This window comes from Grus americana, chromosome 2 (genome assembly GCF_028858705.1).
Source record: "Grus americana isolate bGruAme1 chromosome 2, bGruAme1.mat, whole genome shotgun sequence".
Classification (NCBI taxonomy): domain Eukaryota; kingdom Metazoa; phylum Chordata; class Aves; order Gruiformes; family Gruidae; genus Grus; species Grus americana.
The window spans coordinates 46,945,943-46,967,224 of record NC_072853.1 but is presented as its reverse complement, the minus strand read 5'-3'; the positions used below and the strand labels follow the sequence as shown (position 1 = coordinate 46,967,224).

The 21,282-nt window shown below is 43.0% G+C and overlaps 1 protein-coding gene across 18 annotated transcripts in view; it reads left to right on the top strand.

Annotated features, from left to right (window-relative positions):
* DTNA (dystrobrevin alpha) overlaps positions 1–21,282 on the top strand; it is a 231,605-nt gene that overhangs the window by 32,699 nt on the left and 177,624 nt on the right. For 14 of the 18 annotated variants that reach the window (XM_054815388.1, XM_054815385.1, XM_054815387.1 and 11 more), the window contains exon 1: positions 13,423–13,625. The exons of 2 other annotated variants lie outside the window; for them this stretch is intronic. In XM_054815388.1, coding sequence (XP_054671363.1) covers positions 13,609–13,625 — 17 coding nt within the window. In that variant the 5' untranslated portion in view covers positions 13,423–13,608. Of the gene's footprint in view, positions 1–13,422; positions 13,626–14,826; positions 14,848–21,282 lie in introns of those variants that run through there. 2 more of the 18 variants (XM_054815373.1, XM_054815376.1) reach the window with 2 other exon arrangements.

Genomic DNA, 21,282 nt, shown 5'->3' with positions numbered 1-21,282 from the left:
CATGCCTGGGGTGGGGGCAAACATGGAGCTGGTTTTGCCCTGGATAGGCAAAAATCCAAAAGTCCAAATCAGAAATGTGGGTGAATGTCTTTCAACACGGTACATTTAATATCCCCTGTTACCTTTAAAAGATCTTCACTTTTGCCTCCTTCATGCCTTTGTATTCTTACTTCAGTCTCTCCTAGTAGTTCAGTTCCATTTCCAGAGGCCTGAAATGAATAAATCCAAACATGCTTTATTTAGAATCCTACCCCACGGCCAGCACACCCGATATGGCATTTCAGAGACTGAGGGAAGTGAGCCACGTTTGCTCATGGAAAAGAGAAAGAACTGCAGCAATACAATGACGTAAGGTTTATCCTGCAGGTTCACCTCAGGTTACAACCGGATCTAATTCAGCATGCTCTTGTCAGTACAGCTTAGTTCAGCTAAACCAAGAAAATACAGTTCAATTCTGCATACAGCTAACTCCCACATAAAGCATCAAAAGCCTTCCAATCTAATTTTTTATTGCAGGCTTTTTTTTTCCCATTTGAAGAGCTGTTGGGTCTGAATAATGTGGATTTATTTATCTGTCTGGTACCAAATGGAAGTAATTTCATGAATTTGATTAAAGAACCATCTCAAAGTAAACAGGAGAATCACACATTTAAAGGAGATGTTCCCACACATCAGATGCTAATGAGGTCACCCAGGAGAACATTGCTGTTTGGGTCTTCTACTCATCCCCAGGGTGCATTTTCTCACTGGGAAAAGGTCCTGCTATGCAGTCTTAATCTAGAGCATGATTTGAAATAGCTCTTTCAGCTAGTAGTGTGCTAAACTGCTTCTTTGTTTTCATCTTAGTAGACTCTGAGAAATGAATTGCATAAATTTCACAGCAGTGAGATTTTTTTTTTTTATGTCTGTAATAATTTTACAATTTGACTCATACCACAGTGTAGCAGCAAGTTTCATCAGCCAGAAGACCCTGCAACTCCTAGGACTGCAAGTACTCTCAATGCACTGGCAGACCAGAAGTCAAGTTTGCATTGAACATGTCAAGCAGCTCAAAGAAGTGAAATGATGTATCTTGGCCCGAATCTAGGCCATAGTGTTTTTACACACCAAAGCAAGTCGAGTTGATGTATGCTTGCTGCCTTCGAGTGCTGCTAGCTACTGGCAGTCAAAGCAAAAAACGGCTTAGAAAGCAAAGTTTTATGGTGCACTCCCAAGGCTGTAGTCTTTTTTCTTAAACAAAAGTTTCAGACAGAAATCTCTTGATTGAGCTTTAGTGTTAACCAAACATTGGTGTGTGTTGGATCTGACTGAGTACATTGCTCCTGCCAGAGCTCAGGAACTGGCCAGTCCACAGTTGTGGAATGTGACAAAAGGGGAATTTTCTTAATCCTTGGGGATTCCCCTTAAGGGGAATGTCTTAATCCCTGACATTTAATCATTGCTTGTGTCAGGAAGTATAAATGTTTGTCTTCTATTGCTTAAAAAAAGCAAGGTTCATTAAGGATTATATTCTTTCTTTTTAAAACAAATGAGTTTCTAATGGGAACATGCAGGAATTCATTAACAATCTAATGAATATTTTTTATAGTCCTTTTTGGTCCCAATTATATTATGCTGCAGACAACTCCACAGGGTAAACTATGCTTTAAGTTTAAAAAGGTAGAAGAGAATTTTCCTTAATCTCTTTTAAATTTGCATGTCAGTTTTAAACTCCCTGTTTAACTTTTCTTCCGTATCTCGTTAATTATTTTGTCTTTTGGCTGTAGCGCATTCTTTTTCTTCTGTTATGAGAAAATAAATAAGAATGTTTCATTTCCCTTCTTTTTAATATTTATAATTTTTATACAGCTATCCTACATTCATCATCTCTCTCCTCATTTGCCTCCTCTCCAAACAAAAATCAGTCTTTCTTCATACAGCTGATTTCCTGAGACGCCTGGTGATTTATGTTCCCAGGGTCTGAACCCTTTCTGTGGCTGCTCTTCTTGCAGCCCCATTGCTAGCACTGCCTGTAGCATCCCTGATGCCAGATTTACAGTCGTTTCATTTTGCTTGCTTGGGTGGAGAGAGTTTCCGCACACCCCCTTGAATTTCGAGCAGTATGCTTGACATTGCCAGTGTCATCAGAAGTGGTACGAGCGGGAGTTCAAACAGGTGGTACCGTCGGGCTGCTGTCACAGGGGATGAGATCATACATTCATTCTGTCTCCGTGATGGATTTGTCTAACTCACTCCAACTCAAGCTGACTTTGATCCCATATAATGAAAAGCCTTAAAATAGAAAGTGGAAGGGAACAGAGAGGAGCTTTAATTATTTACTGGATAGGTTGAATCCATACCTTTTGCAAAGAGACTTCTTTTGTTGTTTTTTCATCTATTCAGTTTTCATTAAGCCAAATTTAAATCTTTGCGCTCAGCATTGATTCAGATTCTGGGGTTGATTAAAGAGGCTTTTGAAGGAAGCTGTGTTTTTTCTTCTTTTACTTAGTTAGTTTTTCCATTTACTAAATGGAATAAAAATGCTCCCTAAACAATTTTCAATATTGTAGTCATAGTAGTGCTAGGAGGTCCCAGCTCAAAGTTTTAGTTGCTCAAAGCACCTTGTGACATGACACCCATCATAAAACCACTGAAGGCTAGGTAGACAAAACAGATAAAAAGTGGGAGGGATGAAGTAAATTTGTAAATTCCCAAATTCACCGAACAAATCTGTGGCAGAACTGAGACCTGATGAGGTCTCCTACCACTGCTAGCATGGTGTTTAACTGTGAGCCCATGCTGCCTCTGCCATATTCACCTCTCGGGTAATGCCTGAGCAGCATGAGCATGGCGTGGTGGTCTCCATGACACAAGTACCCCATGACTGCCTGCAGCTCAGAGCAGTATTCCCAATTACAAAAGCCATCCCCATCATCCTGAACATTTTGACAATGTGTCTTTGCCCTCCTCTGAAAACAGCAGAGGTGTCATCTCCCTCACTGCACAGGAGTTAATGCAGGGGGCGAGTACAGCTCCTTTGTGAGCATCTTGCCCTGGCAGGTTGTGCAGAAGGAGGCCGGGTGCCACCCCAAACCCTTCCCTTTCCCTGGAGGCTGGATGGTGCCTCCTGAGGGACATGAGCTCCGGGGCAGGGGGAGAGAGCGCAGGGGAAACAGGCTTTTGGTGCACCACTTCCTTGCATTATTACGCTTACAACCAGAAACAACCTTGCCATTACCTCTGTAGTCTTAAGCAAAAAGCTTGCTTGATTTATTTTGGAAGCTAGTGTCTTCATAGTGTGCGTGGCTGTAAAATCTGCATGCTTGAGTTGAGGCTTGAGGAACCCCAGTGCCTATCAATATCACAACGTCCATGGCTCCCTCACAAAAATAGACAGTAATGTGAAAGATAGTGATGGTTCAGAGAAATGTCCTTGCTTTATCCTCACCCTCTTGGTGCCTGTGGATACGTTACCAGAGTACTGTACATAGGGGAAAACATGCCTTTAATAGTTCTGTCTCAGCTGCTGTTAATTTGATTTCCCTCAGGTAGTCAGTGTTCAGTCACAAAGTCCTGGAGCAAGACTTTTTGTAGCAAGAAGTACAAATAATTTATGCTGTAATGTCTGAGGCTCTTAGATAAAGCCTGTGCTACTCTGAACAAAGCAAAAAATTTTTTTCTTTTATTTGGGGATAAACGTGATGAACTCAGAGAGATGGGAGGAGGTGCTATAATAAGGAGCAAGTTTATTCAAAGCAGCTTTGTGATAACAGATGGAGAGTAGGTTATGTCCAGACCTGTGCTCGGTCTCTGCACCATACACGTTGTATATTTGTGGGCTGTTTGTCATGACACTTCACAGGACAATGTCAATTTGTAATTATTCCTGGATTACTACAGATTAAATGCTTTTCAGTATCTCAATTTTCCTGTGGAAGTTAGTAGTTTATATTTTCAGCTCCATTCCAGCTTCTTCCATTTAAACTGGGCAAGTGTGAATTAGGTACACTGAGTCAGACCTGAGGCTAAACTGCATTTGTTTGCATTTATGTAAATTTGGAGTACTGCCTTTGAAAAGAATGGGCTGGATTCTGCCCTAAATTGTCATGTCTCATTCCTTTGCTGGAGCCACTCATTTAGGGGTGGGATTTTTCAGCAGGACTCAATACTTCTGCAGCGCTCGTTCTCATACTACTGTAGTATTGCATGGCTCGTATAGCTTTGCAAAAACTAAAATTGAAGAATTTAGAGCAGAATTAGGTCATGACCAAGTGCATTTGAAAATGCCATGCTAATTCACAACTTTAAAATTACTGAATGAGTTTCTTCCAACTTTGCTCTGTTCCATAGATCCCATTGACATTTAAATGTAATTCACTTTATCACCATGTTATATCATCAAGTCCGCTTTCCAGTATTTTCATTAGCTGGTAGATGTTCTATAATATAAAAGGAAGTAATACTTAGGGCATGTAGGAAAAGGGAATGCAGTTAATCTGTTAACATTGCCTTTCTGGAAATTCGCTGATTGATTTTTTAAAATTTCATATTGGTATTATGAGGGGTTTTTTGGTTTGTTTCTAGTAAAAGTTGTGTAAAGTTCCTGAAATTCTCTAGAAGGTTTAAGATGAGTGTATGATGGGTCTTTCAAAGTCACCAAGTCCTAGACGTTGCATTCCAGCCTTTCAGTGTTTCATCACTTCTTTTCTTATGGAAACTGTCTGCTTTTCCTGAAGGTGCTGATGCTTCTCATTATTCCTCCCTATTCTGATGAGTGTGCACCTTCTCAGGGAAAAGTGCTTGAGAGGGATTTCTTCCTTGGAGATGGTTTCTACTCTAGTTTGAATTTCCATAAATCAGTGCTAAAAGGAAATCGTAGAGTAACTGAAAAATTGTTCTGAAGATTGCAAAACGCACATTGCAATGTTTGAGCATTTGAAAATATGTATTTTTCTTGGGGTACAAGTTTTCACTATGTTCAAAGAAAGACTTTCAGGGCAGCTGCAAATGTCTTTTACAGGTGCTGCACCGTGCTGCCAATTTCTCAGCCCTCAGCAACAGCATACAGGGTGGGATTATTGACTGGAGTTGTGTTCAGGTGGTCGTGGGTTAAAAAAATCCCCGTTCTCTCTGACAGTCAGATTGGTAATTCCCACATGATGAATTAACTCCATAAGTCATTTTTCCCCTTTTCCCTATTTTACCTATGCTTCATGTTGTTTAAATTGAGTGCAACACTAATGTGACTCACAGGTGGGGTGTTTTTCCCGGTTGCTGCCTGTGGTGCACCAGGGTGCGGGAGGTGTTCGCTGCCTGCATTGCCTAACGTGGCGCTGGGCTGCTGCCGGTAACCCTGGTTGGGGAGCTTCGTGGGCCTTTCTCTGCAGCCAATCCTGACATCCATCCGAGACGATCGTGCCCAAGGAGAGGCATTATTTTCCTGTGCTGTTCTGGAAGCATAAGGATAACACTGGCAAGTACAGACCAAAAAAGATGTGATAAGTTAAATGCGCAAAGGTCCATGTTGTGCCATCTCCTGAGTGTGGTGGTGATTTCGTCCTCATCAGCCGTGACTTTATCCCTTTCCCAAGTCTGTCTGGGTCTGTGCTACCTGCAGATCGCTTGCTGAGAGCTGCCACCCCTTATCCCAGCTTCTCGCGCTGACGTTTGGGATTTCTCCACAGGATGGGTACAGCAGAGGGAGCAGTAGGACAAGCTTCTCCCACGCCGTCTCACCCTGCGTGCTCTCGCCCCAGCCCCTCCGGCTGATCTAACCTCCCCATCTGTCCGTACCTGTACCTGCCCCAGCAGCACAGAGACCCCCCAAGCCTGAGGGGTCTGTGCGTGCCTTAGCGCCAGGATGGAGAGGGAAGGAGGGGGAAGGAGAGGGCTGTGTGGCAGGGACCCCCCCCAGCCCCTGCAAAGCTCTGATGCATTTCAGAGAGCAAGTCAGATGCTGCTTGCTTTTACATAACTGATCTGATGGGATTCCTGGTGTTGGCCTATATATTAATGCACCAGCGAGAGCATTAATATATAGCAGTTTCTGAGATTTCCAGGCTTTCTTCTGTGTTCTTGTTATGTAATTTTTTTCTTAAAAAAAGAGAAGTAATTTCCTCTTTTTCCCAAGTTTTTAATCTGGAGAGTGGAATAAAGTGAGTTTTATTTTAGAGCAGGAGGGTTTTTTGGTGGTATGTGAGATGAATGAAAGGGGATTGTTCCTACCTTTGGCTCAACTGAACAGAGAATCTGTTTCATAGATTATCCTCTTCCAGTTCTGAAAAAAGCGTGTGTGTCACTCCATCCACATGCATGTCTGCCTGCACGCACACGTTAGGCATTGGCCAAATTTCCACGAAAGGCCTGTGGTTGTCTGTCCAGGCAAATATAAATACATAACGTTTGTGGCATTTTTATGAAATAACTTACTGGAAACCTTTTTCAGTGCAGAATATAGCACTGCAATGAAACCAAGGTGCTGGAGTGAGACAGGATAACAGAGCCATTTCCATAACAAAAATACTCAATTAATTTCATAATTTCAGGAATAAGGACATTAATTTCAAAAGAAAGTTGTGACAAGACAAATTTTGGTGTTGCGATCTTTACTTTCGCAAATGTTTCTTTTATTCTTTTCAGGAGCAGGCTGCAATGAGCTCTCTTAATTAGCAGTCTTCACTACCTTTTGTATACTCAGTTAGAGCAGACATGAAGCCTTCAAAGCAGTAGAGGGTTCTTACCACTGAGGAGACAAAGACAGTATCATGCTGGAGCGAAGGCTGTGTTATGAATCTTTATAGCTGGCATGTGGGATGTGTGTGTTTATTTTCCTTCTGAGTTTGGCTTTCAGAGGGAACACAATCATGCTATGTTTGTTTGTCTGAGGCTTCTGGCCACAGCCAGTAGTTTTGACCTCATTAGACACCTTCTGCTGAATTTAACACAAGGCAAGAAATCTCAGCCATGCTGTGATTCTCCTTGACTCTCGTAAAGTAGGATTCAAGGTAGCACCCCAGTAAGGACAGGACAGGACAGGACAGGACAGGACAGGCAAAATTCCCCTTTTGAAACAGCTCCCACGTGTGCTGGCTGAGTACGTACGGGTCTGAACCAGCTGCATGACCTGGGGAAATGAAAAGGATTATTGTGGAGATGGTGGCACAGGTTGGTTGCACGGTACATTAAGGGAAGCTGAAAGTGCAAGTGGGCAACGCTCATGTCCTGAGGGGCAGGAGTGGTCATGAGAGTTTAGAGGAAACGGGGATTACTGTTGTTGGGAGCAGTCAATAACAAAGGATCATAAATCCTTAGGAAAACAATCTTCATTAGATGTACTGCTCACCAAGCAACTTTAATGAACTATAGCTGTCACTTCAAACCTTTCAAGTTCAGTGTTTTCAGGTAGAGGACCAATAATGGATGATGCAGCTTTTTTATTTATCCATGAGCACCGTCAGGCCAGGAAAGACTTTTCCAGGGCTCAGCACTGTGTGGGATTAGGTTTTCTTATTTTTAGAAAAATATTTTTCCTTTCAGTGTGTAAAATTAAACCATTTACCTACAAAACCTAATTTTTTATAAAGTTCTCTTTTATTATATCTCAGAGATCTTCATTTTGCTGATCAGTTTGGACATCTAACAAAAAGAGTAGTCTTTCTCCTGTATTTAGTGTTTGGATTGAACATAAATGGCAGCAGAATTGTTCTAGTTCTCCTCTTAGGTGTTTTTCAAGTAAACTTGAAAATGCATCTGGTAAATAATGGTTTGATTTTGCAGTGAACAAGGCAAGTGGACAGAGTTTTTCATAAGTTGCTTAATTCTTAATAATTAATGCTCATACTTTGTTCTTGTGTACAAAAATAAAGCCAAAGCCTTTATATCCTGGCTATTGTAAATGTGATGTGCTTATATAGGATGATAAACACTGGTTTAAACCATGGGTTTGTCCAAAAACCTCTACGAAACTATAAATACAAGATGTAGGAAAAAGGAAAGAAATGTTCAAAAGGAAATAATGGATTTTTTCCTTTATTCAGTAAAATGGATTGACTGAAAATATGATTTCTTCCCAAAGCTTACATATATGACCATGGACGATCTCCCTTCTTCCCACATAGCTTGAATCACAGAAACGTAGAAATCAAGAACAGAAAAGCCAGGACAGAAGATCCTCCGTTGCTGCAAAACTGCTCATGGAGTATGTACTGAGTGTATCCCCCATTTACTTTATTAATGCTTACAAAGAATTCAAGCAATCTGAATATGTTTTGCACATAGCGGAGCTAACCCATCTGAATATTTTTAGTGACTGAGCTTCCTCTTGTTATCCAGTCACCCTCCTGAAAACAGCAGGAGGATTAGACTTGGCGAGGAAGGTGTTGGAATAAATTTCTTTGGAGCAGTCAGACTCTGCGTTGGGGGATCAGGGCAGTGCTTTGCCCTGTGTGAGCCCATCTCAGTGACCTGGGTTGCCTTCCAGAGCAAACATACCCTGTCATGCCAGACGCCGCGTCGTGGTGACAGCACGGCAGTGGGTGCTGGGGGGGGTGGGGGGCTACCGAGAGCCCCCCACCAGCTTCAGTGTTCCCCATCTCTTCCAGTAAAATAGTGATAGGTGGGAGAGAAGCAACTCATGGGTCAATGCTTGGCCAAACCCTGTCTGTTGGAACATGTTGGAGAGGGCTTGTGGTATAAACACGTAGCTGAGTAGGCTCGGGGGGTGACGGGTGTGTAGATCGAGTAATATGGAATAAAGTCGGTGTGCTGGATCCACCATGACAGGCAGGAACTGCGTTCCTGTCAATGCAATGGTAGTCCCCCACTCAAAGCTCTTACTCTCAAACTAACCTGTGCTGAAATCATCTGCAGAGGTTAACGGGATCATTCCTAAGAGCAGGAAATACTCTGAGTAAGACCTAGAAGGACTGAGCCCATGGGGTAGAAGACGTCGCTTGTCCCAGTAAGCCCAAATGTTAAGACTGCCAAGACAAATGAATTCAAGACCCTGACAGACAAGGGAAGACAAAGAGCAAATTTTGTGCACATTAAAAATAGCTAAACGTGAAGGGACAGACCATGCCTCTTAGGCACTGGGCTAAATCGGGAATGGGTAGGAAGTCACATGGCTCCAAATATGTTATCTATTTACACTTGTCACTGGTACCAAATTACTCTCCCCTCCTCTCTGCTCCCATGCCAGCTCCAGCTCCCGCTCCTGCACAAGAACTTGCTATTAATATGTATTCATATATCACAAATCTAATGCCACAGAGGTCCCTGATCTATTACATTTGCTGATGGTTTTAAGCAACAGACCCTGCTGAGAGAGAAAGAGTAGTATTCCCTTTCACAGCTGTGGTAAATCTCTCCCAGCTGTATACTTTGTGTTGGACATTAGACACTGGCATTATTGCACATCTCTTCATCTGAGGAAACTGGACACCTGTCTTCTCTTTTGGCTGACGTGATACAGTTTTTGGACATATGACCTGACTGTCCCATTCATGGGAATGGGATCATGCTGCCTATGTTGACATTGAAGGTTTCCCAGTAATTTCCAGCATCCTGTTTTCCAAAGCTCCACCCCCCACATACTCTTAAGTTTATAAATAACCTCTTAAGAGACATGGGAAGCAAACACTTTAAGTGTTCTTTTAGAGAATCCAAAACCCAATCTCTTTTTCCCCATATCTAGTAAGGGAAGTACACAAGTTTAGATAAAAGTGTGGACGTGCTTCTTTGGATTTCCCTGCCTTTGTTTTTCCCCACAGTTAAGCACTCTCTAGAGGTATACTGCAGTCCTAGAAACAGTTCAGTCTTAATCCTTCCTGTTCATGACTGCACTTCTGAATCACCACATTTGTCCATCACACCTTCTTCCATGGGGAGCTTCTTCCTTCCTTCCTTGTTGCCCTAATTAAAAAGGAGCCCTCAGCCACAAAAGCATGACTTTTCTTTGTTCTTTCTCTTTTGTCTCTCTGAGTATCTGAAGCACTGTGCTTTTAAAGACCTAAGGTTAACATTTGGTCTCCGCTTCTAGTGATTATCTGCCCTTCAAGTCTGACATCCTTACAAAACAATTGAAAAAACCCCTGATTTGAGGTATGATATTCTCACTGCATTCTATGAAGTTGCTCCATTTGAATGGGAGACGCTGTGGCTCAGTGACTTTCTTTGCTCAGAGAGATCTGTAGACCAGCAGTGTTAGAGGTGGCTCTATCGGAAAGCGGTGCCAGGCAGCCTTCCTGCAATTCACTGCAGCTCCTAAAACTGAATAATAGACACATTCCCTAAACCGTTGTATCAGCAATTGAGAGTTTTAGGACCTGAGGCAAAGGAGAAGCAAAGTGACTTCCTCCTTGTCTGGCAGGAAGTCCATGGCATGTTTTTCTCTTGCTGGAGTTTTTTAAGTGCTCTGGAAGGCAGGCATTAAACATACTGAGGTCTGGCTTTGCTAATAGTAACCAAGGTTAGTGATTCAAAACAAATATTTTGAATTTTCAGGAGTCATCTTTAGTATTTGTATGTTTCTGACAACTTTTCCAGGCCCATGAACCTGAGCTGACTCCAGGTTAAGAGGAGCTCTTGCCTTCCTGCCTGTGGGACTGACCATGAAAATGGCTATGGAGTTACTCTTTTTGTCTAAGTTTACATATTATATGTGTGTGTTACCAAACACATATTTATATGTATGGTATCAAACAGCATCATGAAGAGTAGCTGGCAGGAGATGAAGTGCAGGCTTACTTTGTTCCTCCTTAGTGGGTGAGGGAAAGGCTGTGGATGTTGTCTACCTAGACATTAGTAAAGCCTTTGAGACCGTTTCCCACAGCATTCTCCTGGAGAAACTGGCTGCTCATGGCTTGGACAGGCTTACGCTTCGCTGGGTGAAAAGCTGGCTGGATGGCTGGGCCCAAAGAGTTGTGGTGAATGGAGTTAAATCGAGTTGGTGGCCGGTCACAAGTGGTGTTCCCCAGGGCTCAGTACTGGGGCCAGTTCTCTTTAATAGCTTTATCAATGATCTGGACGAGGGGATCAAGTGCACCCTCAGTCAGTTTGCAGATGACACCAAGTTGGACAGGAGCGTTGATCAGCTTGAGGGTAGGAGGAAGGCTCTACAGAGGGATCTGGACAGGCTGGATCAATGGGCCGAGGCCAATTGTATGAGGTTCAACAAGGCTCAGTGCTGGGTCCTGCACTTGGGTCACAACAACCCCATGCAATGCTACAGGCTTGGGGAAGAGTGGCTGGAAAGCTGCCTGGTGGAAAAGGACCTGAGGGTATTGGTCAATAGCTGGCTGAATATGAGCCAGCAGTGTGCCCAGGTGGCCAAGGGGGCCAACAGCATCCTGGCTTGTATCAGAAACAGTGTGGCCAGCAGGACCAGGGAAGTGATTGTCCCCCTGTTCTTGGCACTGGTGAGGCCGCACCTCGAGTACTGTGTTCAGTTTTGGGCCAGAAAGACACTGAGGGGCTGGAGCGTGTCCAGAGAAGGGCAACGAAGCTGGGGAAGGGTCTAGAGAACAAGTCTGATGAGGAGCAGCTGAGGGAACTGGGGTGGTTTAGCCTGGAGAAGAGGAGGCTGAAGGGAGACCTTATTGTTCTCTACAACTCCCTGAAAGGAGGTTGTAGCCAGGTGGGTGTTGGTCTCTTCTCCCAAGTAACAAGTAATAGAACAAGACAAAATGGCCTCAAGTTGTGCCAGGGGAGGCTTAGATTGGATATTAGGAAAAACTTCTTCACTGAAAGGGTTGTCAATCATTGGAACAGGCTGCCCAGGGAAGTGGTGGAGTCACCATCCCTGGAGGTATTTAAAAGATGTGTAGACATGGTGCTCAGGGACATGGTTTAGTGGTGGGCTTGGCAGTGCTAGGTTGACAGTTGGACTCACTGATATTAAGGGTCTTTTCTAACCAAATGATTCTGTGATTCTGTGATTGATGGGCACTGAGATACAGCCCTTTGGATGATTCTTTTACCCCCCTCTTTAGGCCTTTCCAAGTTTGAGCTGTTTCCTTTGTTAGGCTGAAGTAAATGCTTGATTACTTTTACTACTAAATCAGTCCAGCTTCTCAACACTGGTGCTCTAAAAAGTGTAATGCCTCAACAAACAGGGCATTGGCAAGGCATTTATAAGCCATGTTTTTTAGCTACGTGATTCCGGGCACAGCTTGACCTTGCCCCTCCTGCCCCGGCCTGTGCCTGCTGCTTGCTTGGCTGCATCCCTGGCTATGAACCTGTCGGCAGCAGCCCAGACAAAGGCCAAAGACTGTAGATCAGAGACGTTTGCCATGTGATTCTGTTTGAATTGGTGTGATCGTCAATTGGTATTTTCCAGTTTCAGCTGAAAGTGTTCAATAATTCATTCCCTCCTATGTCTGAGATAAGGCAGCCTTGATGGCAAGCAGTATTCAACTGAATGCACATTTACAAACTAAAACCAGGGCTGCTTCGAAAGGCTGATATTAAGAGCCAGGGGGTTGTGTCTACATTGACTCCTGAAGTCTCTGGTAGTGATACTGACTGTGTGGGTTATCTGAAAGGACTTTTTCCCCACTTCAATCACCTTGAATGCTGCCATTAATCAGTAGTCTAGTTATTTCAAAGTCTGACTTCTGAAAAACATTGCAATGCATTGTTATTGTAAGGAGCCACAATTTTTCTAAGAGTGGGTGTTTAGAAACTTTGTGTTTAGGATCTGGTAATTTTATATATATATATATATTTTTTTTTTTTTTATATGCCGATCCTCAACGAAGTCATCTGCACAAGCAGAAGTGCTCTAAACATCCAAATACGAGTCTGTGGAAGCTTGATATGAAGGAGGGTGAAATGCTTCTTCGTACCTTCCGAGCCCCAGCCCTCGCGCCCCTCAGGCCGGTTGCGTTCGGAACAGCCTTTCTTCCCATCCTATTTCCCACTGCGATTTAATCGGTGACTGCAGGATTCAAACCCAAAGAGTTTGCCTCATCGGGCACAAGCAGTAATTGCAGGTAGCTCCGCGCCGGACAGAAGCAGGCCGAGGCACAGCAGAGTTTCGAAGGCACCGTGCGGAGCTGCCGGCAGGGCTGGTGGCGGGGAGCGGAGGGCTCCCGGGGAGCCGGCGTGCGGGCGCTGGTGCCCGGCGGCGGCTCCGGCGCTGCGGCAGGCTGGCGGGGCGGCGCTGGCAGCTTCCCTGCTGCGGGCAGCCGCGGTTGGAAGTCAGTGAAATCCTGCCTGCCAAACCCGCTGTGTGTGTGTGTGTGTGTGGCAGAGAGGAGAGGAGGGGATGGGGGAGATGGGGGTGGAGTGGCAGGCTTGGGGGAGAGGGAGGGAGGGAAGGGAGGAGGAGAGGGAGGGAGGGAGGGAGAGAAGAGGGGAGGGGGCCCGGGTGCCTGCGATTGGTAAAGCTCCGCAAAGGCATCTGCCAGCAGGACTTCAGAGGAATGTGAAACCAAATCATTTACAAGTTAAAGATAGACGCAGAATACACAGCATCTTGAGCCAGGGTTTAAATTCATCCCTCTCCGCCTGGCTTCTTGCAAAGCTCTGCTTGTCAGCTTGCCTCTGCCTCCTCTAACGACTCTAATATTCCCTTAAAAATAACATAATTCTGGCTTCGTTGGAATTACTAAAGTGGCAAAAGAGATCATGGTGCAGACCATAGGGTAAGTAGGAAGCTTGCCTTTGCATACGTTTATTAGGGTGGTTCCTCTGGGCTTTGCTTCTGCTCTCAGAGCACTCCGCAGTCTGTAGGGTGAGGTAGATATTCGCATAGGGCTTTCCCCGTGTGATTTATTCCCCCGTTTTACCCACACGGATTATTTGAACTTTATTCCTCAGTGAAGTGTTAACTCACAAGGTTACTCGTTTTGGTGTACCTAGGGAGTCTTCAGCTTTAATAATCTTACCATTACAGTTTTGAGTGCTGTTTTACTAGCAGCTGCATTTTGTAATGTACCTTTGCTCTTCATCAGTGGGATATGGTGTTTGAAATGCTGCTTATTATTACAAAGTTGAAAAGCGAGTTGTTTTCCATGTTAGAGAGGATGTAATGAATGTTTTTGCATGCTTGTTTGGCTGTGGTTTCACTTATCTGCTATTTCCTAATGTGTGAATTTGATCACAACACAGGGTTAATTAAATTTAACCTTCCTGTTTGTTTGTTCCCAAATAATGCCTTTACATGGCATTCAGTTTTGATTTTTTTTTAACCTTTTGACCCTTTTGTTTTCTCTGAACAAAGTCCTTCTATCAGTAATTAAAAAACATGCACATTCCCCTCATAGTTTTCACTTTTAAATAGTGAATTGTGAGTAAAAAAAAGATTGAGGCTGTTGTGTTCTTTCTACAACTTATCAGAAGCAATTTCAGTATCTAGTGGATACATCACTTCATTGATCAACAGTATTTTCAGACTCTTTCTTAAATATTTGTGGTGAAGTTGTGGTGTTCCTATGACCAAAAGGGTTTTGAAATCAGAAACTGAGTGGAAAGTTATATGTAGTATTTGTCATATAGTAAGAACTTGTATTCTTAGAGTTTCATCTGAGTCTGTGCTTTGAATGAGAGTCACCTAAATGCCAGCATCATTTTTACCTTTTATTCTGGGCACGCGTGTTTTACACTCATAGTAGAGGAGGTCCTAACTTTGGATTTGGTGGCATTTCACCCAAACATACTCAGCATTCCTGACGTGTTAGTACTGCCCATAATAACTGTAGGAAGTAGGTGCTGTCTGCGGATAACTGAAACGCCTAACATTTTTGGTTATAGATATCAGTGCTGAAGAGACTCATGTAATGTCAGTCTGTGCCTTGCAAAATACATGGAACCGGGTGAACTAAAATAGAAATGTATCCTCTGTTTGAAGGAAAGATGATGTATCTGGTATGTTTTGTTATCTTTCTTCCATTTGATCAAGTTCATCCCTGTTGATCAGCTTACCCAAATTTTGCAAAACATCTGGGTTTATTTGGGTGAGCAAATCTGCTGTGAAGTGTTTTCTGCATGGTTAAACGTAGGGGACGGACAAGGAAATATATAACTTTTAAGGTAAATCTGGAAAAAAAAAACAACTGCAGGGGTGAGAAATGATGTTCAAGCCAGTTCTGTTACAGTTTGTACTAGTTGGGTGTTCTTTTAGCTAGCGCAGACTAGCTAAACACTTCAATCCCGTGTTAAATTTCCAGGCCAACAGTTACTTACATTAAGGTATCACTGTAATATTTGTTTTGGTGTTGAAGTGGAAGAACTTTGAGACAAAATGTGTCAAGATGAGTAAAAACTTGCAGTGGGGCTTCGTAAAGCTGTGTTTAGTTTCTGGCTCTTGCACAGGATCCTCTGCAGCTTCGGGCAAGTCCTGTGAGCTCTCAGAGCCTCTGCAGACCTGAAGGGGGTGGAAATACCTTTATGACTTTCCTGTGTTAGGTATCTAGATAGCTGGTCCTCGGGCTAGGCATTGCCTCTGATAAGGCTTGGCACAATAGGCTTCTGTTTTCAGATGACGCACACCCTCCCCAGGGCTATGGCAAAAGGCAGGCGGGAGGAGGAATCCACAGATTTGAAAGTAGAGGTTCGCTGCACCTTTTATAAGCTTCCTAAACTGCAAGAGAAGAATACACTGACATTCAGAGGTGAGCAGAAAATAGAATTAATGTTCCATGGGAAATTCCTGAGTCAGTTCAAAATGAAATTGCATTTCCCTACCACAGTGTATTGCTTTTCAGAAGTTATAGTTCAGGACCGTGATGTTCCCATTTCGTTATCTGAGACCCTTCTCCCATAATGAAATGTCCAAGGGGCACTGGAGAGCTTTGTCAGTAGGGAACCTGCTTTGTATTCTGGGAAGTGAAGCAGCCTGAGGAACCTCATTCCTGGAAGGCAAAGAGCATCTGACCCAGGAACAGGGAGTTCCTAGGGTAAGGAACGACAGCGCAGTATTGGATTGACTTTAAAAAATATATTCTGGTGTATCTGATCCGTTTGAAATAACATCTTCTAATTGTCCTAGCAGTAAATGGAAAATCTTCAATAAACTGATTTTCCCATAGAAAATGTTGCTGCATTTGATATAGTTTATATATTATTATAATGTTGGTGTATTTTCTGAAACAGAAAATCCTTGGCCAGCTGTTAGGGTGAATTTTGCGCGGTTAGGGTGAATATGCTACCATGTGTATTCTGTGATGATGGTACCACACAACAGCGCAATACTGCTGAGGCTTTTGGGTAAGGGTGTGGTAGCTTTATTGGGGCAGGACATAGGGGCTAGGACCTCTCTCTCTCCTCTCTCTCCTCTCTCTCCTCTCCCTGTCCCCTTCTCCCCCACTAGCCCTATGCTCCTCAGGCAACTGGGATTTGTTGGGAAGTGAGGAGAGAGGAAGGAGAGAGAGGAAGACATCTTTTTCTCAAAGGCTTTTGTAACAAGGTGTTGCTGGGGGTGGTGACACTCTCTTCTCCTTGATCTCCCGGACTTCTTGCCTCACTGCAGCCTTTCCTCCCTCCCTCCTCTTTCCCAGGACCCCCACTAACCCCTCACAGGGGGAGATGGAGAAGTGCTGCTGGGACAGAGGGGATGGGAGGGTGAAAGGGGGCCTGCCCCCAGCATCTGCCTCTTGCTACTGCAGAGAGAGGAGAGTTCACGGAGGCCCTGGTCTTCAGGGAGATCAAGCAGGGGACAGATCATTGATGAGGGGAGCACAGGCCTGCAGCTGAAGCATTGGTTCCTCCTGGTTTTGGATACTGTGTGAGTGGCTGAGATGCTACTCTGATGCTGGTACGGTGTTCACCACTAGTGTGTGCCACACTTCCCAGCTCCGAGGAGCTGGTTGTTCGGTGTCGCGTAGGGACAAGCTCTGCTTTGTCATGGTTAGTGACACGTCTGCTCTCGGAGCAGGCAGATCACGGTCCCTCCCTTTCTGTTACCATTAAGTTGTAAGTGACTCTGTCACAAAGAGTTCAGAAAAATCATGCTTTCTGAGGTGACAATGGGTTTGCAACATTTTTTCCTTTAATAAATCCTACACTTCTTTCTTTGTAAACCCCCATAAAACCAGTGGCAGGGATACACATATGGGTGTTAAAATCCTTCCTTGCTAGACTTCACAGTATTGTATATGGTTCCCATTTTCTTTCTTTCTGTCATGATCTTTTTTTTCCCTTTGTAAATTTTCTTTCTAGCCTCAACTTAAAGCTTTTTGCAGTTATTATTCTGCCAAAAATAAGAAAATAAGGGTGTCATCAGGAGCCACTTGGTAAAGAGCTTAAGGACTGTTTCCCAAAGGTTCCCTGAGAATATGTTGGCATTTTTCTGAGCTCAAAAGTACCTAGAATGAACTCACAGTGATATAATTCCCTTTGGGTCCTAATGAATCCGCTCCCAGCGACAGCAGCTAATTTGTTTTGGCAGAGTGTGACAGGCAATGGCTTATACAATGCACCACGCTGTAGAAAACCTCAATTCTGTAATTTTTGTAGTTCTGTAAAAAAAACCCCAAAACACCCCCAACCAAAACTAATGAAATTATGACATCCTATGCAGCCATGTTATCACCTGAGTCTACAAGCGGAGATCCAGGGAAGTCGCCAGTCTGAGCAGTGTCAGACCTCCTGTACTTACTATTGATTCTGGCTTCTGGTGTATGAAGGAACAAAGTATTTCCTGAGCTAATTATTACTGTATGAAGTGACTTTACCTGGAAACACAGTGATACTTCCCACTAATAGGATGCTTAAAAATGCATCTAATTGCAGCTGTGGTAGTTGAGAGAATGCCCAGTACCTAATAGTCTCGAGAAAACTGGCAGGGGGGTATTACAGGAAACCAAGTTTCACTGTGTCTTTCCTGTGTCTGAACCAATTGTATGGCCTCTGGCTGCGTTTGACTCTCAAACCTGAACTGGGGAGTGTACGCTGAGTAATAAAATAATACAGAAGAGATAGAAAAGCAGTGGAAATAATGAATCTTTATTTATTAATTTATTTGTTGGCATGATGGTAGCTGTTTGCTGAACATAACCCTCCCTAGGGCAGTGGAGGGAACAAATCGGCTTCTGTGCCTGTGATCTTTGACAAGTCACGTAGGGGGCTTGACGTATCCTTTTCTGAGAGTGTAATATTTGCCCAGTTCTCTGAAGTGCTCTGAGATCAAGGGATGAAAAGTGGTATCTAAGTACTGCATTCTTATTTTCTTCTATATCTTTTGTAAGGATAAGACTACTCAGGTATAAAATATCTCCTTGTATATTTGTAAGAACATTTGTTCTCAGTGGAACCTCAGGGAAAAAAAAATAAGAAAAATGAAGCAGGGACAGAGAACTTTCTGAGCATGTATGCTTTAAAAACAATTTATTGACAGCTAGTGACTAGTTCTTTTAGCACCATGAAAGTAAGCACAGGCAAAGCCCAGAAGAACATGCTTGGAGTGAAGTTGTCCTTGAGTACTCATTACCAAATAACAGCTGCAGATAGAACTAGTTAGTAATCTTATCTGTTCCTGCTACATTTTTTTAAATATACAGTTTAATGAGAGTATATGTTTTCTAGTAATTACTACCTTTTCAGTCCATGTTCATTCTTAATGTGACATTGGAACAATATCAGGAAACACTTTTGATTCTTTCAGATTTATAAAGCAATGGTAGTTTGGCTATCGTGTTTCTGTTGTGTGTCTCCCCCCCCCCCCTTTTTTTATTCACAACTCATTTTTATTGGATCAAGAGAGCTACTGTATCATTTGTGTGATATGGAAATATAATCCATTACTTGCTTTTAGACCAGTCTTTTTTTCCTATAAATTGACTTCAGAATGACTAACTTTACCTGTAAAAAAATGCATTAGATTACAAAGGCAACACATCAATTTAAACATTTTCTAACTTTTGAGTTGATAATTCTGCAACCTTGTCACTCTTTTAGCATGGAGTCCGAACTAATTGGTGTAACTGAAAGCTTCCTCACCTACTTGAGAAATTAAATTTAATCTAGGAGACCTGGCCAGTCTTTTGCAGGCTAAGACACAGGAAAAAAGGCACATCATAGATCCAAGTTGGAAAGCATTTATCTTGGTATTTGATGTGTATTTTAAATTGCTATTACAATTACAAATGTTTCACTTTTCTTTGAATATCCACAAACAAAATGTTTCCAAACAGATCAAACAAAACGCAAAGTGTTTTATAGTTTTATTTTTGTCCTTAAAAGTTTGATCAATTTGTATGTCTTATTAGGGAAAATAAATCACAGCAATTTAATGCAGGTACAAATTATATTATGCTGTACAGGAATGCAAGCAGAGCTTAACGGAGCTGAGAGTCAAGCCAGGTACTTTGCCAGGCTATTCTATAAGCAGGTCATGATTTTCTTTAAAAAAAACCACCAAAAACTTCTGAAAATGCCAGCTATCATGTTACTTCCCCTACAACCTGTTCTGCATCCTGGCTTCCCACCTCTGTCTGCCACCTGCCAGGCAATTGGTAATGCACTTCGCAGAGTTGGATGAATTTTTGGCTGACACATTGGACACGTAGTAACAGGAACCAGGGCAGGCTGGCAGCATATCCAGAAGTGGTAATTCAGCGAAAGTCCTTGCTCCATCTCCTCTGAGTCTCAGTTAGGGAGAAAATTTCTGGAGAAGACACATTTTCAAATACAAAAAGTTGCATGTGGCTTGCAAGAAGCCCCCTGAGCATGTCTCACACAGACCCATGTCAGTTCAAAACAGAAGTCATCAGCCAGGGTCAGACCTTCAGCTGGTAAAGCAATCACTTGCACTTGTAAGCTCGAAAGTTCCCCGTGAACCATCCTTGGAGGTAGATGAAATACGCCTTTTGTTAATAAATTCAATGGCTGTTTGCTGATAGAGGCAGAAAGATAACAGTTGTACCTGCCTGGCAGACTTCAAGTTTTTGTGTGAAAGCATGGAGGAATGAATGCTTCTCAGCAAAGGATTTATAAAGGATTTTTTTTTAGCACAGGTAAAACTATTTCTTTTCAGTAACTTTAGCTTTGAAAATTGCTGAAAATGTATAAGTAATACATTCAGCTTGACTCTCATACCTGGTATGTAAAATTTCAGGTCAAGCATAAAATTTAGAAGAGCAACTGAAAGAAGTTTTATAGTAGGAAGTGGATGTAAGCAGAGGAAACTTGCTAAAATGATGATGACAAGAAGCAATTATGTGAGTCTGGGAGACAGTAAATACAATTTCAGAAATCGTACAGCTAAATAAATAAATCAAGTATCTGATGGTTGAGAAGAATCCAAGCAAATGTAAGTTCTTCATCTACCTTAAATCCGATGATATATTCCTGAATAGTATTAAAAGTGCTAGAGTTGAAAGCCCTTTTTTAAAAAAAAGTTTCCAGGCTTAGGTGAACGCTTCGCAGGATGGTGCATTTTCACTGAAAGGTGAATAGGTGTCTGCTGAGACTCACGCACAGTTACTCAGAACTCAGTGGTAACTTGGACTAAATGGGCTTAGTCTTTGCTGTTACACTGTTTAATACGCACCCACATTAAAAGAGTGTTCTCTGTATGAAAAAGGCCTCAAGTAAGTGGATAGACTCACTTTTCCTGAAAGTGGAAATAATTTCCTTGTGCACAAGTCCTCAGATTTTGTAACTGTGCATGTAAAGTAGTAAATAAGTCATCACTGTGTTATGTCCAAGAGAAACCAAGCTTTGCCAGAAAGCAACCTCAGACTAGCCAGGTATGGCTATACCTATTTCACAGGTCATTTAGTCCTATCCTTTTTCTGTTGTATACCATCCTAGATGACTTGTTGGGCTTGTATTAGGCATGACTGCATATACTGACAGACTTGATATAGAGCAAGGAAGTAAAATTGGGTATCTCAGCCTTGGAAGAAATGATCCTAATCATTTTTCCACCCTGCCCCTGGCAGATAGAGCAGGCAAATAAAAAGAGGAGAAGGTTATGCAAATATTGGCCCTGGTCCTTGCTGGATTTGCAGTATTTTTCACTGTGTGCTCATTAAGAACTACACACAACTCGATGCCTTTCGTGAGGGCATGCTTGGCTCACCAGGCGTGCAAGGCGAGCAGTGGTGGTGTTCACTGAGCTGCCTGCTGGTAGCTCTTGAGACCAGCCCAGTCGGGGGAACAACTGGTGAGACAGCAGCTCTTCAGGAAGGGATGGGGGTTACTGTGGATCTCCAGTTGAACATGAATTGGCATGAATTTGGAAGTGGGAGAGGAGGGCAGTAAAAATGACCAGAGATCCAGAGGGCATGTCCCAGGGGAAAACCCTGAAAGGTTTACATTTGCTGTGCCTAAACAAGAGCAGCCTGCTGGGGAGCAAGT